This window comes from Balaenoptera physalus (assembly GCF_965194825.1).
Source record: "Balaenoptera physalus genome assembly, chromosome: 10".
NCBI lineage: Eukaryota > Metazoa > Chordata > Mammalia > Artiodactyla > Balaenopteridae > Balaenoptera > Balaenoptera physalus.
In genome coordinates, this window is record NC_138889.1 from 75,115,288 (window position 1) to 75,130,349 (window position 15,062).

At 42.0% G+C, this 15,062-nt stretch overlaps 1 protein-coding gene across 4 annotated transcripts in view; it reads right to left on the reverse strand.

Annotated features, from left to right (window-relative positions):
* Positions 1–15,062, reverse strand: part of SERGEF (secretion regulating guanine nucleotide exchange factor) — a 246,322-nt gene that overhangs the window by 95,937 nt on the left and 135,323 nt on the right. For 3 of the 4 annotated variants that reach the window (XM_082476673.1, XM_082476671.1, XM_082476674.1), the window contains exon 10: positions 9,470–9,506. In XM_082476673.1, the coding sequence (XP_082332799.1) occupies positions 9,470–9,506 (37 nt within the window). Of the gene's footprint in view, positions 1–5,757; positions 5,826–9,469; positions 9,507–15,062 lie in introns of all 4 variants that reach the window. The other variant, XM_082476672.1, reaches the window with a different exon arrangement.

Below are 15,062 nucleotides of genomic sequence, written 5' to 3' on the forward strand. Positions count from 1 at the left end.
ACATAGGAAGAACACTCTTTGACATAAATCACAGCAAGATCTTTTTTGATCCACCTCCTAGAGTAATGGAAATAAAAACAAAAATAAACAAATGGGATCTAATGAAACTTAAAAGCTTTTGCACACAAAGGAAACCATAAACAAGACCAAAAGACAACCCTCAGAATGGGAAAAAGTATTTGCAAACGAGTCAACCGACAAAGGATTAATCTCCAAAATATATAAACAGCTCATGCAGCTCAATATTAAAGAAACAAACAACCCAATCCAAAAATGGGCAGAAGACCTAAATAGACATTTCTCCAAAGAAGACATACAGATGGCCAAGAAGCACATGAAAAGCTGCTCAACATCACTAATTATTAGAGAAATGCAAATCAAAACTACAATCAGGTATCACCTCACACCAGTTAGAATGGACATCATCAGAAAATCTACAAACAACAAATGCTGGAGAGGGTGTGGAGAAAGGGGAACTCTCTTGCACTGTTGGTGGGAATGTAAACTGATACAGCCACTATGGAGAAGAGTATGGAGGTTCCTTGATAAACTAAAAATAGAATTACCATATGATCCAGCAATCCCACTACTGGGCATATACCCAGAGAAAACCATAATTCAAAAAGACACATGTACCCCAATGTTCATTGCAGCACTATTTACAATAGCCAGGTCATGGAAGCAACCTAAATGCCCATCGACAGACGAATGGATAAAGAAGTTGTGGTACATATATACAATGGAATATTACTCAGCCATAAAAAGGAACAAAATTGGGTCATTTGTTGAGACGTGGATGGATCTAGAGACTGTCACACAGAGTGAAGTAAGTCAGAAAGAGAAAAACAAATATCGTATATTAACGCATGTATGTGGAACCTAGAAAAATGGTACAGATGAACCAGTGTGCAGGGCAGAATTTGAGACACAGATGTAGAGAACAAACATATGGACACCAAGGGGGGAAAGCTGCAGTGGGGTGGGGATGGTGGTGTGCTGAATTGGGTGATTGGGATTGACATGTATACACTGATGTGTATAAAATTGATGACTAATAAGAACCTGTTGTATAAAAAAATAAATAAAATAAAATTCAAAAATTAAAAAAAAAACTAATACTAAACTTTCTTTGGGTTATTTGTATGGAAATATGTTAATATAAATGTTTCAGACATTACATGAAATTCCTAAAAATCTTATATGTTCTGGTATAATGTTATAAGTCATAATTCTAGTTATTACTTTAAAATGTATATCTCAGAAATAACTAAATTTCCTTGTCAATTGCATTATTATGATCTTTCATCAAATCTTTAACCATGGTCATTTTTAAGTCTTTTGTCATTTACAGACAGTTCTGGGTGTACTCTGACACTTTTGCAAAAATGTTCCTATAAAAGGGTTTCATCTTCAAGGAATATTCATGCAAAAGACTCTGACAAGTACAGGTTTCTGGTAACTGACTATACTGCTGAACTGAATGAATAAGCATTTTCAGAACTCTAATGGAAAATTGATGAATTCATAAAAGTGCTAACAAAATATCAAGATGAAAAAAAAATTAATTACACGGAACTGAGTGAACTGATGAGGATGATTATAATTTTTGGGACTTTCTGTTTGAATAAAAAAAAAAAAAGCAAAAATCTAGGCAAATATATGAGCAATTCAAATAACAAAGTAAGGCCTAATCTCCCTAATATGTAAAGAGCTCCTAGAAATTTATTAGAAAAAGACCAACAATTCACTTGCATAAAAGGACAAAGGATATTGTGGTAGGCAGAATAATAAGCTCCCAAGGTCCTAATTCTTGGAACCTGTGAATGTAATGTTACATGGCAAAGGAAAACTGAAGTTGCAGATGAAATTAAATTTGCTAATTAGCTAATCTTAAAATAGGGAGAATATGCTGGGTTATCTGAGTGGGCCCAGTGTAATCTCTAGTGTTCTTAAACGTGGAAGAGGGAGGCAGGGGAGTCAGGGTCAGAGCGATGTGATGTGAGAAAGACTCGCCAAGCCATTGACACTTTGAAGACGAAAGGGGCCACAAGTCAAGGAATGCAGGTAGCCTCTGGAAGTTGGAAAAGGCAAGAAAATAGACTCTCCCTTTGTCCTCCAGAGAGGAACACTGCCTGCTCACACCTTGATTTTAGCCCAGTTAAGACCCATTTCAGACTTCTGACCTCAAACTCTAGAATACATTTGTGTTCTTTCAAGCCACTAATTTTGTGGTAATTTGTTACAGTAACAGTGAAGAACAATACAGGTATGGAAAAAGCCTTCATAAAGAAGAAATTACAAATGGCTTTTGAACATATGAAAAAATGCTCAACCTTCATTCATAGTAACTAAAACTAGATAGAGATTAGAAAGGCCACAATAAAAAGAAGAACAAAGTTGCAGGGCTTACAAGACCAGATATCGGGGTTTATTATGAAGCTACAATAATCAAGATGGTGTTGTATAGCACCCAAATAGAAAAATAAACTAATGGAATAAAAAAGTTCAAAACCAGACTTGACATATAATATAGACTCTTGATTTACAACAAAAGAGCTTTCAAAATTCAATAGGGAAAGGATGAACTTTTCAATAAGTGGTTCTGGAGCAATTTTTTAAAAACTAATTTGAGATGGATTTTAGGTCTAACTGTAAAAATCAAAGAATAAAGCTATAAGAAGAAAACATAGGGGAATATTTTCACGACCTTGGAATAGGCAAAATGTTTTCAGTAGGGCACAAATACCTCAAACCATTAAAAAAAAGACTGAGTAACTAGACGTCATTAAAATTAAGAATATCTATTTATCCAAAGATATCATTAAAAGAGCAAAAGAGTAAGCGACTGCCTAGGAGGTGTTCGAAATACATATAATCCAACAAAGAACTTGAATCCATAAGATAAAGGATCTCTACAAATCATTAAGAAAAACAGACAAAACCCACTTTAAAACAATGGGCAGTCTTTGCACTAGACAAAAGAAGCTACCCAAGTGGCCTACAAGCATATGAAAAGGTGCTCCACATCACTGGTTACCAGAGAAATGCAAGTTAAAATCACAGTGAGACTCCATACTACACACTCAGCAGAATGGCCTAAATCAATAAGATTAAAAATACCTAGCAAGGATATGGCACAATTAGAACTCTCATATGTTGCTGGTAAGAGTATAAATTGGTACAACTACTTTGTAAAACTGTTGAGCAGAATCTGTTAATGCTATACATATGACCTAGTAACATAGGAATCCTACTCTTAGTTATGTACTCAAGAGAAATAAATGTATATGTTCGCCAAAAGGCATGTATAAGAATGTTCATAGCAGCTTTATTCACAATCTTCAAACTGGAAACAACTCAAATGCTCTTCAACAGTTAAACGGATAAATAAGTTGTAGTATATTCATAAGAGGAATATTATTGATCAATAAAAAAGAACTGCTGCTACATAGAGAATGGATGATTCTTATGGACACAATGTGTTGAACAAAAAAAGTCACACAAAAGAGTTCACACTGTATGTGACATCGTTTATATGAAGTCCAAGAACAGGCAAGAATTCATCTCTGGAGACAGAAGTCAAAATAGTGGTTACCTCTGGGGGTGGGGTACTGACTGAGAAGGAGCATGAGGTAGGCTTCTGGGGGGGGTGCTGTAAATGGTCTGTATCTTGTGCTGGGTGGTGGTTTCTTAAGTATATACATACATAAAAACTCATCAGACTGAACCCTTAAGATTTGTGCACTTTACTCTCTCTCTCTCTCTCTCTCTATATACACACACATATATATATATATATATATATATATGTATATATATATACTGTACTTCAATTTAAAAAGTAAAATAAACCAAAACCACCCTGAGTAGCTTTTCACCTATTAAATTGGCAAAAATCCAAAAGTTTCCTAACACACTATTAGGGAGGCTGCGGAAACAGGCACTCTTATACACTGCTGGTGGGAGTGGAAAATGGTGTAATTCCTATGGAAGCCAATTTTTGCAGTATCTTGCAAAATAACAAATACACTTACTCTTTGATACAGTAATTTTACTTCTAGGGATTTATCCTACAGCTATACTCACCCACATATGAAATAACATATATACAAGGTAATTTACTACATCATTACTTGTAATAAGCAAAAGACAGGAAATCACCTAAATGTCCATCAACAGGGCACTGATTAAATAAATCACAGTATATAGGTACACTGGAACATTATGTAGTTGTAATAACGAACTAGAAAGGCTTTTATACTGATATGGAAAGATCTCCCAGATCAATTATTGAAAGAAAAAAAATCAGACACTAAAAAGCATGTAAAGTATACTACAATTTACGTAAAAAGGGGGATAAAAATATATCTTAATATTCACTTATATTTGCAAAAAGAAACTAGAAAGATACAGAAGAAACTAATAATAGGCCTTAGCTGCACATGTGGTAGAAGGGTTTTGGCACTCTGGATAGATGGGAGATAAAGCAGGAGGGAAATTTTTCATTTTAAATCTTTCTGTGCTTTTTAAGTTTTAAATAATGTTACATGTATTAATTACTCAAAAATTAAATAAGTAAAAACATTTTTAAAGAGAAGGGACAATGGAAGGGGGAAGAAGAATCCTAAAAGGGGTGGGAATCTCAGAAGGTAGAGAGGGAAGTGTGATGACAACACAATGTCATCAATGTCACGATTTTATCTGATTATGCCGAGAACTGCTTAATCTGAACCAGATTACATATAATCTACATATACAGAAGAACTTGCCAACATGAAGGGGAACTAAATATTGAAATGAAGAGATGAAATAATCTTATCTGGTGGCCTTAAAAACAGGCCAGACAGTCACGGTCTGCAGGAAGGCAGCAGCAGGCAGAAGACCACAGGCTCTGGAGATAGAGGCCTGGGTTAAAGACCCGACACACAGATTCCTCCTGATCAGATGACCTGGCGGGGCAAACTGCTCAGCCTAAACTTCAGCTTCCCCCATCTAGAAAATGGGGTTAACAACAGTGCATCAATGTGGTATGAGGATTAAATGGGACAATATAAGTAAGCATTTACGCTCTGCCCATCCTACTGTGCATAGGACCGTACAAGTCTGTCCTTGCCTCTAAGCTCTCTACAAGGCCCTGGGTTTGGAGGTATTGCCTCTCAGGGCTATAGCCAGTGTCAAAATGAGTTAGTTCTCGCTATTAAATCCTCACATGACCCCACCTGATGGGTCTCAGGCCATGCAAGGTCAGTTGTTCCACCACACATATTACAAAGGTACAAAGGTTCAACAATTGGAAGTCATCAGCGAAATGAAAAAAATTAAAAATAAAAGATCCTTGCATAGATTATAGCTCCAATTTGGTAAAAGAGATGCTTTTGCTTGGAGGAGGAGGCTCTACACTTTGCTGCCAAATATCTAACCCCTTAACAATGTCCGTCTGGCAAGTGTGAGTGCTCCACGAAAAGGCCACCAATAAAATCCCTTCCAAGGGTCTGCGTGGAGCGGAAGAAAGGAAATGTGGTCAGCTCTTTTTTCTCTGCAGGAAGGGAAGGCTGAACAACCGCACATTAGGAGAGAAGGCAAACAAGTCGTCCATTCAAGCCAAAATAAGCTGCTCCTGGGGGGAAGCAAAACAGCTGGAGCCAATTCAACTAGACATGGAAGTGAGGGCCCCAAAGACAGAGCTGGGTCTGGGGAGCCTGCCCCTGGCAGGCAGGGATCTTCTGAGCAAGTGGTGGCCACATGTCCTCATCTCACCTCTGCACAGACTTCGCCTATGCCCACGAATGGGAGCCAGCCAGCTTCATTAGATGTGGAGGGAAGTCCTGGGTGAAAAGGAAGGAAGGAAGCAAGCAAGCAAATGAACTCATGAACCTGCCAAGTTCACCTGCTGAGCACCTATTCTGTAGCAGGCACTGCGCAGGCAACCGACATACCTATGCCATTTGGAAAAACAACTTTTAGGGGTGGGTATTGTGATGTTGGTTTTACAGATGAGGAATCAGGCTCACTGAGGAAGAGTGACCTGGCAGCAAACACAGAACAGGTCAAGAGAAACTGCATTGGAAAACTAAGAAAAGAAGCAAACCAAATTGCAAAAGAAGGGGGAAAAAAGAAACCTGGAAGCAATGAAGTATCAAAATCGAATTATTTTGATTTCCTAAGAAGCCTGAAATGTGGCTGCTGCGGGGCTTCCCCCAGGCTGGAACATGCAGGTCTCGAGTCCCTGCCTGGAACAGCGGATAGCAGAATCCTGACCTGGAGCAAATCTGGGCTGGCACTGTTTCCAGGGCTGTTGGGATTTCCAGATCCCCCAGATCGGGGTACCCAGGCTCCAGTGTACAAATCCGTTCTGCAGCTATGCTGAGATCCTGACATTCTAGGTGGGGGAGACACTTCTCTCTCCAGCTTCTGAGACTCCCACCCTGAGCCTCAGCCTTCTTACAGTCATCTTATAATTACTTCCTTAAATTATATTCTTAACATATAACAATGACACCAACACCAGCTAACATTTACCGAGCCTACTTTTGTGTCAGGCACTGTTAGCACTTTATATAACAACCCTATGAGGTCAATAATATGATCTTCCAGATGAGGCAATCAAGACAGAGAGGTCAAGCCATTTATACAGGGTTACATGGCTCATAAGCGGAGGAGCCAGGATTTGAATCCAGGCGATATGATCCCAGTGCCTGTGCTCTTCTTAACCACTCCGCATCCTGCCTCGGCCCCGAGGATATGAGAGAGTCGAAGGAGCATTCTTAGAAGTCAGGCACACAGCTCTACCATTTACTGCTACTTATCCCTGGGCAACTTGTTTAACCTCTGAGTCTCAGTTTTCTTCTCTATGAAGTGGGTACAACAAAAACACTTCGTGGAGTTGTGTCCATTCTTAGACAGAGTAGGTTCTGAATTATATCCTTTCACCCATCTCTTTCCCCTCCCTTCCAGTTTGATTTGTCTGTTGTGCATTCATTAGATATTAAGGCCACCTCTACTTTTGAGCAAAGTTTGGCTTCTCTATATTCTGTTCTAGTCTATTCTACAACCATTTTGTGCCTGTCACGTGTGTGACCCAGCACCAGGCACTGAGGGCCTGCATCTCGGGGATGAGACTGAAGGCAGGGAAATCCATCTAAAGTAGGCAAGGGCAGGAGGGTGGAGGGGGGAGCTGGCTGTGAGAGCCAGGCTTTCAGCTGGTAGGAACTCTCCTCCTCCAGCTTGTCCCCCTCTTGCTGGCCTCCTGCCAGGGCTAACAGGAGGCTTCTCATCGCTTCCCGCTACACAGCTTGCACCCTGCAGGGCACCCACTGAGGGCCCCCTCCCCCAGGTGTCAGGGAGCCTCTGATCCCGGCTCACATGCAGGCAGGTGGACATGTCCAGAGTCCCGTGACTGGGCCCACCTTTCCTGACTCTGGAACCATTCATTCAGCAGATTGTGAGCCAGGCCCCAGGCGTTGGGGACAAAACAGAAAATAAGAGGTCTGTCCTCGAGGAGTTCATCAGCATGCCATGCCCTGCTCTCCCCCCGCCTCTGCTGCCTTCCTCACTTGGGTAGTAACGCTAGACACACCTTTCCAGAATGTTATCATTTCTCTCTCCCAACCAAGACTTACTTCACTGGAACAGTTACACTAACAAGTGATTCTCCCTTCTCCCCACCCAGACCAAGAGAAATGAAAAGGAAATGGAATTATGAGTTAATTTCTTACACATCCCCTATATAGTACCAGGTGTTTCACACGCATTATCTCCTCTAATCCTCACAACAACAATCCTGCAAGGTGGAATTATCCCCATTACATAGATAAGTGGAAAAAATGGAAGCTCACACAGAGATGGAGCTGGTTTAAACCAAGGCTGTCTGCCTGCAGAGTCTATGCTCTTTCTACAGCCCTAGGCTGCCTGTCGGCTCAGCCTGCCACCCTGCTGGCTCTGGCCTCCTCCTTCAACTGGATTTTGTTCTTTCATGTATTTAGATTCCCTGCAATCTTACTGTTTGTGCCAACCTCTCTCCTAGTCCAGTGACAGCAGCAGCAACATCTTAGGCACCGCCTCTGATTCTTTGATTAGCTTGTCTTAATTACACCCAGGCTGGAGCATTTCCGGTATAACATATCTGGTGTTGCAAAGCATGCAGGTTTGCTGTTACATTTTCTCACTCCCTCTCTGACTCCAGCGCTTTTTACTCCCCACCCCACCCCCTCTGCTGGCTGTCAGCCTACCTCCTCTGCTGTCCTTGGTTCCGCCTCCTTGCACATCACATTCGGGCCTGCAAAGTAGTGCTTCAAACTGCTGCCACCCCAGGCAGCTGAGCGAGCCAGTCTAGCTTAATTCAGAAAACAGTGCTTGAGCCTCCGCTGAGGGCCAGGCACTGCTCTGGGTGCTGCAAATAAGCAGGAAACAAAAGGAAAACACAGGGGCCTTGCCCTTCAGAAGCTGAGAGTCAGAGGCTGGGAGAGGGAAGTACACAGGACAGACATCACCTACTCAAGGCAGAGAGTGATGATGGGGCTGTAACAGAGTCCTAAAATGTCAGGGCTGGAGAGAACCTTGGTTTCCTGTTTTTACCCCTCCCTATCACAGATGGGAGACCTAAAGCCCCGAGGAGGACAATTATTTGAACTAATGATATCAGAAAATAGCAACGAACACTTCTAAAACCCTTACCAGGAGCTAAGTGCTCTTCTAAGCGCTTTACATATATCAACTCCTTTGACCCTCACAACAACTGCAACAACCCTATAAGGAAGATGCCACTGCCCTCCCCATTTTAAAAATGAGAAAAATGAGGCATGGAGGGCTAAGCACCTTGTCTGTGTGGGGCCCGACTACCTGAGTTCATACAGCTAGTAAGCAGAAGCCTGCACTCGACTCAGGTGGTCGGGCCCTACACTGTCTCTTTATTGTACCGACTGAATCTACCTGTGGAAGTAATGAGAAGGCTTCTTGAAGGAACTACGCACAGGCCTGATTATAAAAACAGTGAACACTGGTTATTCAGAGTCAATAAGAGGAAGCCTCAATTTATCAGAGGTTTGGGAGCTCCAGAGTGACATGAAACACATGGCAGCGAGGGCAGTGAGCAGAAACCCCCATCTCCAAAGAAAGAGCCAAGCAAGAGGAAAGAACTTGGTGCAAAGGATTTATTCAAGAACCAGGAGCATACCAATCCTCTTCCCCTTTTATGTCTGGCTTTCTACACAGGATGCCCCCAGTCTGTAAGATCTTTAATATTCCCAAATGCCGGTTCCTGAGGCAGGGAGGCCAGCTCAGGCACCTTTTTGAATAGAAATTTTTAGAAAAAGGGCTTCTGGCAAAGCCTTGGTCAACAAAGGCTTCCATTTCCCAGACTCTTCCCCACATACACACACGCATGCACCCTGGCCTTTGGTTAACCAAGAGTCCTCCAATTCTGCCCACGAGTTTCAGAATAAACACAGTTATCAGTATACTAATTACTTACCAATCACTGCCAGATTATGCTCTGAGCCACAGGAGACCTGTAAAGAGAAAGAAAATAAGTTACATTAAACAAAGAAAATATATTTCAGCCATTATATTTTATGATCATATTATATTTTAATGATAATAACATCTATTTTTGGGCAAATTTTAGGAAGTAAGTAGAAAGGGGCACCATGTACAAAAGACTATAGTTACGATACACTCATGACTACATAAAAAGAAAAAGTGAAAAAACAGAAAACTGTTGAATGGAAATACACCAAGATGTTAAAGTATTTGTTTTTAGGCAGAGACCATGAGTGATTTTTTTTTAATCCTTGCTTCTTTCTACATTTTCGTATTTTTCAAACTTTCTATAATGAACATGTGCTACTATAAAAATGGAAATATAAGGGAATACAAATGACAGTTTTGGAAAACTGAGCTAAAAAATCCATCACTCTCATCTGGACTGATAAAATGAGCAAAGAATTCAGTGGAAACAGACTTGCCTGAGGAAAAATGTTTGACTTTTCCTCATCTGCTCACTCTCCCTTTCACCTTCCAGCCACACAAACCACCTGCAGTTCTCTGAACACAACATGTTCTCCCAATACCTCCAGGCCTTTGCACATGCTGTTTCTCTGCTGGGAATGCCCTCTCCTCAACTGCCTACCTAGAAAACTTTTACTCATCCTTTAAAATTTCAAAGCGTCCAGAGACTCCCTTGCTGTTGCTTCTAGGCAGACTCAAGCACTCCTTGCATTATGCAACTTATATGTACCCCCACTGCAGCAATCATCTTGTTGTCTTTTACATTTTTTCCTGTCTCCTCACTAGACTGTGTGTGTCTTGAGAACAACGCTGAGACTCGTTCCCCTCTGTATTACACAGATGGACTATACAAAGCTTGGGGCTCAGTTAACACCTGCTAAATGAGAGAATGAATGAAAGAACAAAGTACATAAAGAACAAATACCTAATACATAAAAGACAATCATTTGGGGTTCTGAATCCTTTGTCTGCTCCCAGTGAGAGAGACTTCTTGCCTTTCAGTCTCTGCATGTCCCAAATGCTACCAGAAGGAAGTGATTGGGAATATAAGAGTATAAATGGGGACTTCCCTGGTGGCGCAGTGGTTAAGAATCCACCTGCCAATGCAGGGGACACGGGTTCAAGCCCTGGTCCGGGAAGATCCCACATGCCGCGGAGCAACTAAGCCCGTGCGCCACAACTACTGAGCCTGCGGTCTAGAGCCCGCTCGCCACAACTGCTGAGCCCGCGCGCCTGTGCTCCGCAACAAGAGAAGCCACCGCAATGAGAAGCCCGCGCACTACAACGAAGAGTAGCCCCCGCTCGCCGCAGCTAGAGAAAGCCCGCGTGCAGCAACAAAGACCCAACGCAGCCAAAAAAAAAAAAAAAGTATAAATGGTTCCTCAGGTACTAATTAAAAGGAACTCGAGACTCTGGAGAAGCATCCTGTGACCTTTATCAGGACGCTCACTTTAGCTCCCGGCAAGAAAAAGTCTTCAGGTACACATGGAATGTCAATTGGAAGAGCCCTGGAGGTCATCTAGTCCAATCTTTAACACTACCAGGAGAAAACACACTTGGGAAGAGAAAATAACTTGCCTCAGGTGCCAGAGGAAGTGTGTGTCAAAACTAAGACTAGAAACAAGACCAAAAGACAACCCTCAGAATGGGAGAAAATATTTGCAAATGAAGCAACTGACAAAGGATTAATCTCCAAGATTTACAAGCAGCTCATGCAGCTCAATAACAAAAAAACAAACAACCCAATCCAAAAATGGGCAGAAGACCTAAATAGACATTTCTCCAAAGAAGATATACAGATTGCCAACAAACACATGAAAGAATGCTCAACATCATTAATCATTAGAGAAATGTAAATCAAAACTACAATGAGATATCATCTCACACCGGTCAGAATGGCCATCATCAAAAAATCTAGAAACAATAAATGCTGGAGAGTGTGTGGAGAAAAGGGAACACTCTTGCACTGTTGGTGGGAATGTAAGTTGGTACAGCCACTATGGAGAACAGTATGGAGTTTCCTTAAAAAACTAAAAATAGAACTACCATACGACCCAGCAATCCCACTACTGGGCATATACCCTGAGAAAACCATAATTCAAAAAGAGTCATGTACCAAAATGTTCATTGCAGCTCTATTTACAATAGCCAGGACATGGAAACAACCTAAGTGTCCATCATCGGATGAATGGATAAAGAAGATGTGGCACATATATACAATGGAATATTACTCAGCCATAAAAAGAAACGAAATGGAGTTATTTGTAGTGAGGTGGATGGAGTTAGAGTCTGTCATACAGAGTGAAGTAAGTCAGAAAGAGAAAAACAAATACAGTATGCTAACACATATATATGGAATCTAAGGAAAAAAAAAAAAAAAGGTCATGAAGAACCTAGTGGCAAGACGGGAATAAAGACACAGACCTACTAGAGAATGGACTTGAGGATTTGGGGAGGGGGAAGGGTAAGATGTGACAAAGAAAGAGAGTGGCATGGACATATATACACTACCAAACATAAAATAGCTAGTGGGAAGCAACCGCATAGCACAGGGAGATCAGCTCTGTGCTTTGTGACCACCTAGAGGTGTGGGGTGGGGAGGGCGGGAGGGAGGGAGATGTAAGAGGGAAGAGATATGGGAACATATGTATATGTAAAACTGATTCACTTTGTTATAAAGCAGAAACTAACACACCATTGTAAAGCAATTATACTCCAATAAAGATGTTAAAAAAAAAAAACAAAAAACTAAGACTAGGGTCTCTCTGATTCCCTGATTCTCACACAAGTTCCTTTCTTGGTTCTATAGCTTCTCACTCTTTCCCAGTGAAAAACCACTTGGAAGTGATATTCAAAGGTAATTAGCACAGGCCCCCGAAAGTCAAGGTAACAGGCTCAAAAGGCATTTGAGCATTGGAGGCCAAATAACCACTGGCAGGTGAGAAGGGGCAGCAAGGCTTCTGAGGCTTTTTTCTTTGTAAAAGTTATGCGTCCAGGATCTCTGATTCCACAGGGAAGAGGGTTACCCACATTTAGGTGGATTCCCTGACACTGTCTGGCAAAGAAGTACCTGCATATTTTTACCCCAGTAAATACTTCCAGGGTGACTAGTCTCTGAGCTCCTTTGAGGCAGGCTCTGTATCTATCTGAGGGGGCCCCCCAGGCCTCACCTAGGCCATACACACAGCACAAGTTCATCATATGCTTCCTGGTTATACTGAGGCTGGTTCCCTAGGTTCTGTCATAGGAAGCTCCTTAGATTGAAGAACTGGGAAAAAACTCAGATGTCTAACAATAGGAGAATTCTATGTAAATTATGGTAGAGACATCTGATGACTTGGAAATTATTATGCAGCCTTGGAAAATGATGTTTACAATAAAGGAAAATACTCGTGATATCCTATGAACTGGAAAACCACATAAAAACTGTATATGTAATATGATCTCAACTCTATAATAAAATATGAACAAAAGACTGGAAGGAGCTATTCCAAAAAGTTAATAGTGATGGCCTCTGGGCTAAGCATAAAGGAGGCATTATGGGGCTTCCCTGGTGGCGCAGTGGTTGGGAGTCTGCCTGCCAATGCAGGGGACACGGGTTCGAGCCCTGGTCTGGGAAGATCCCACATGCCGCGGAGCAACTGGGCCCATGAGCCACAACTGCTGAGCCTGCGCGTCTGGAGCCTGTGCTCCGCAACAAGAGAGGCCGCGATAGTGAGGGGCCCGCGCACCGCGATGAAGAGTGGCCCCCGCTTGCCGCGACTGGAGAAAGCCCTCGCACAGAAACGGAGACCCAACACAGCCATAAATAAATAAATAAAAGTAAATAATTAAAAAAAAAAAAAAAAAGGAGGCATTATGAGTATGGTTTTCCCTTTGACTTTTTCTATGCTCTCTAAATTTTACACACTATTTTTATAATCAGAAAAATTATCTATTAAAAATAAGAAAAATAAATATAATGCAGTTCCCACCATAGAGGGGAATAAAAACCTTCCTGGCTATAAAATAAATATGCTGTAAAATCTGATATACTCTGAAGTAGTGGGGAAAAAAGATTTGAAGGAAACAACTAAATTATAAGGGTAGCTGCGCCATGGTGATGAGATTATAAGACTTTTTTCTTCTATTTTCTATTTTTCAAACATTCTTTAACTGGTGGTAGCAGTAGGGTGGCTGGTGGTGGTGGTGGGAACAATAAGAGCAGGAATTAAAGCCACCATATTGAGGACTCATATGTGCCAGGTGTCGTGCCAAGGGTCTTTATAAACACTATCTCATCTTCCTCATCACGATCATCTTCTCAGGTAGGTCTGACTGTGCTCATTTTAGGCAGAAGAGAACTGAGGTTCATATACATTACGTAACTTTCCTAGCTTGCTAAGTGGCACAGCCATAGAACTAAAACCCAGGTTTGCCTATCCCCAAGCTCATGTTCTGTACTGCTAGGTCACGCTACCTTTGTGTTTTAAAAAATAAAGTTATTTCATTTTACAAAATGTGGGCAGAAAGGACCTGCCTCTGACTGCCCGGGCTCACCCTGGGGCTGCGGGCTGCAGAGCTGACCAACCTTGAAGACCAGGGGCTTCCAGAAACAAGCCACTGACAAACGCCAACGTCAGGCAGCAGACGCTGCTGTGAATTAATGAGCGAGACAGTGATGAATGGATTTTGTCAAGGCAATGTTGCACTTGAAGCTCAAAGCTCCCCGCTGTTTCTTGCTGTCTGTGCACTGGCACAGAGGTCAGGAGACTGAACACCACAGGCCACAAAATCCCAGCGCCACACTCCTTCAACAAGATTGTATCAGTGACCATTTGCTTCACATTGCTTCTGTCAGCATCTACTCACTGCCCAGCTTTCTAGAAGACTCTGTTAACAATGGCAGTGTGCCCATGAGAAAGGGATTCAGAGCCAGGAAGCCAGGTGAATCCTAGGTCCTCTGCTTTCAGGTTCTGAGACCTTTGGCAAGGTATTTAACCTCTGGAGCCTCAGCGTTCTCAGGCGTAAAAAGTAGAAAACAGTATTTTCCCATCTGCTTTACAGAATTCTAGAGGACAGATGAGACAACCCATCCCCTCACAGCCATGGGTCTCACCTTCCTTACATACAACTCTGCACATGTCATGCCCCTACAGAAAACCCTCCACAGGATCCCAGCATTGGAAGGGCGAAGTCTAAAGTACACAGTATGGCTCACAAGGCCCTCACATGTAGGCCCCTGTTTACCCCTCTGGCCTCACTTCTTCCCCCTGCTACTCATGAACTCTCAACCCCAAAGAACATATTCTCTTTTTTCTATTCACACTACATTTTCTGTAAGAATATCATGTGATTTCAGGCTTTTATGCATGCTCTTCTCCTTGATGTGACTTCCCTTTCTCCCACTGTCCATCTAGCAAAATCCTCTAAGATTGCTTAGGTCACCTCCTGGCAACGCCTTCCCTGACTTCTCAAAGCGGAGCCAGCTGTTCTACCGTGGCTTCTCCCACAGCGCCACACATCATGGCCCTTAGCACACATGAGATGTCTGCTTATGAACTGTGTGTGTTAAGCAC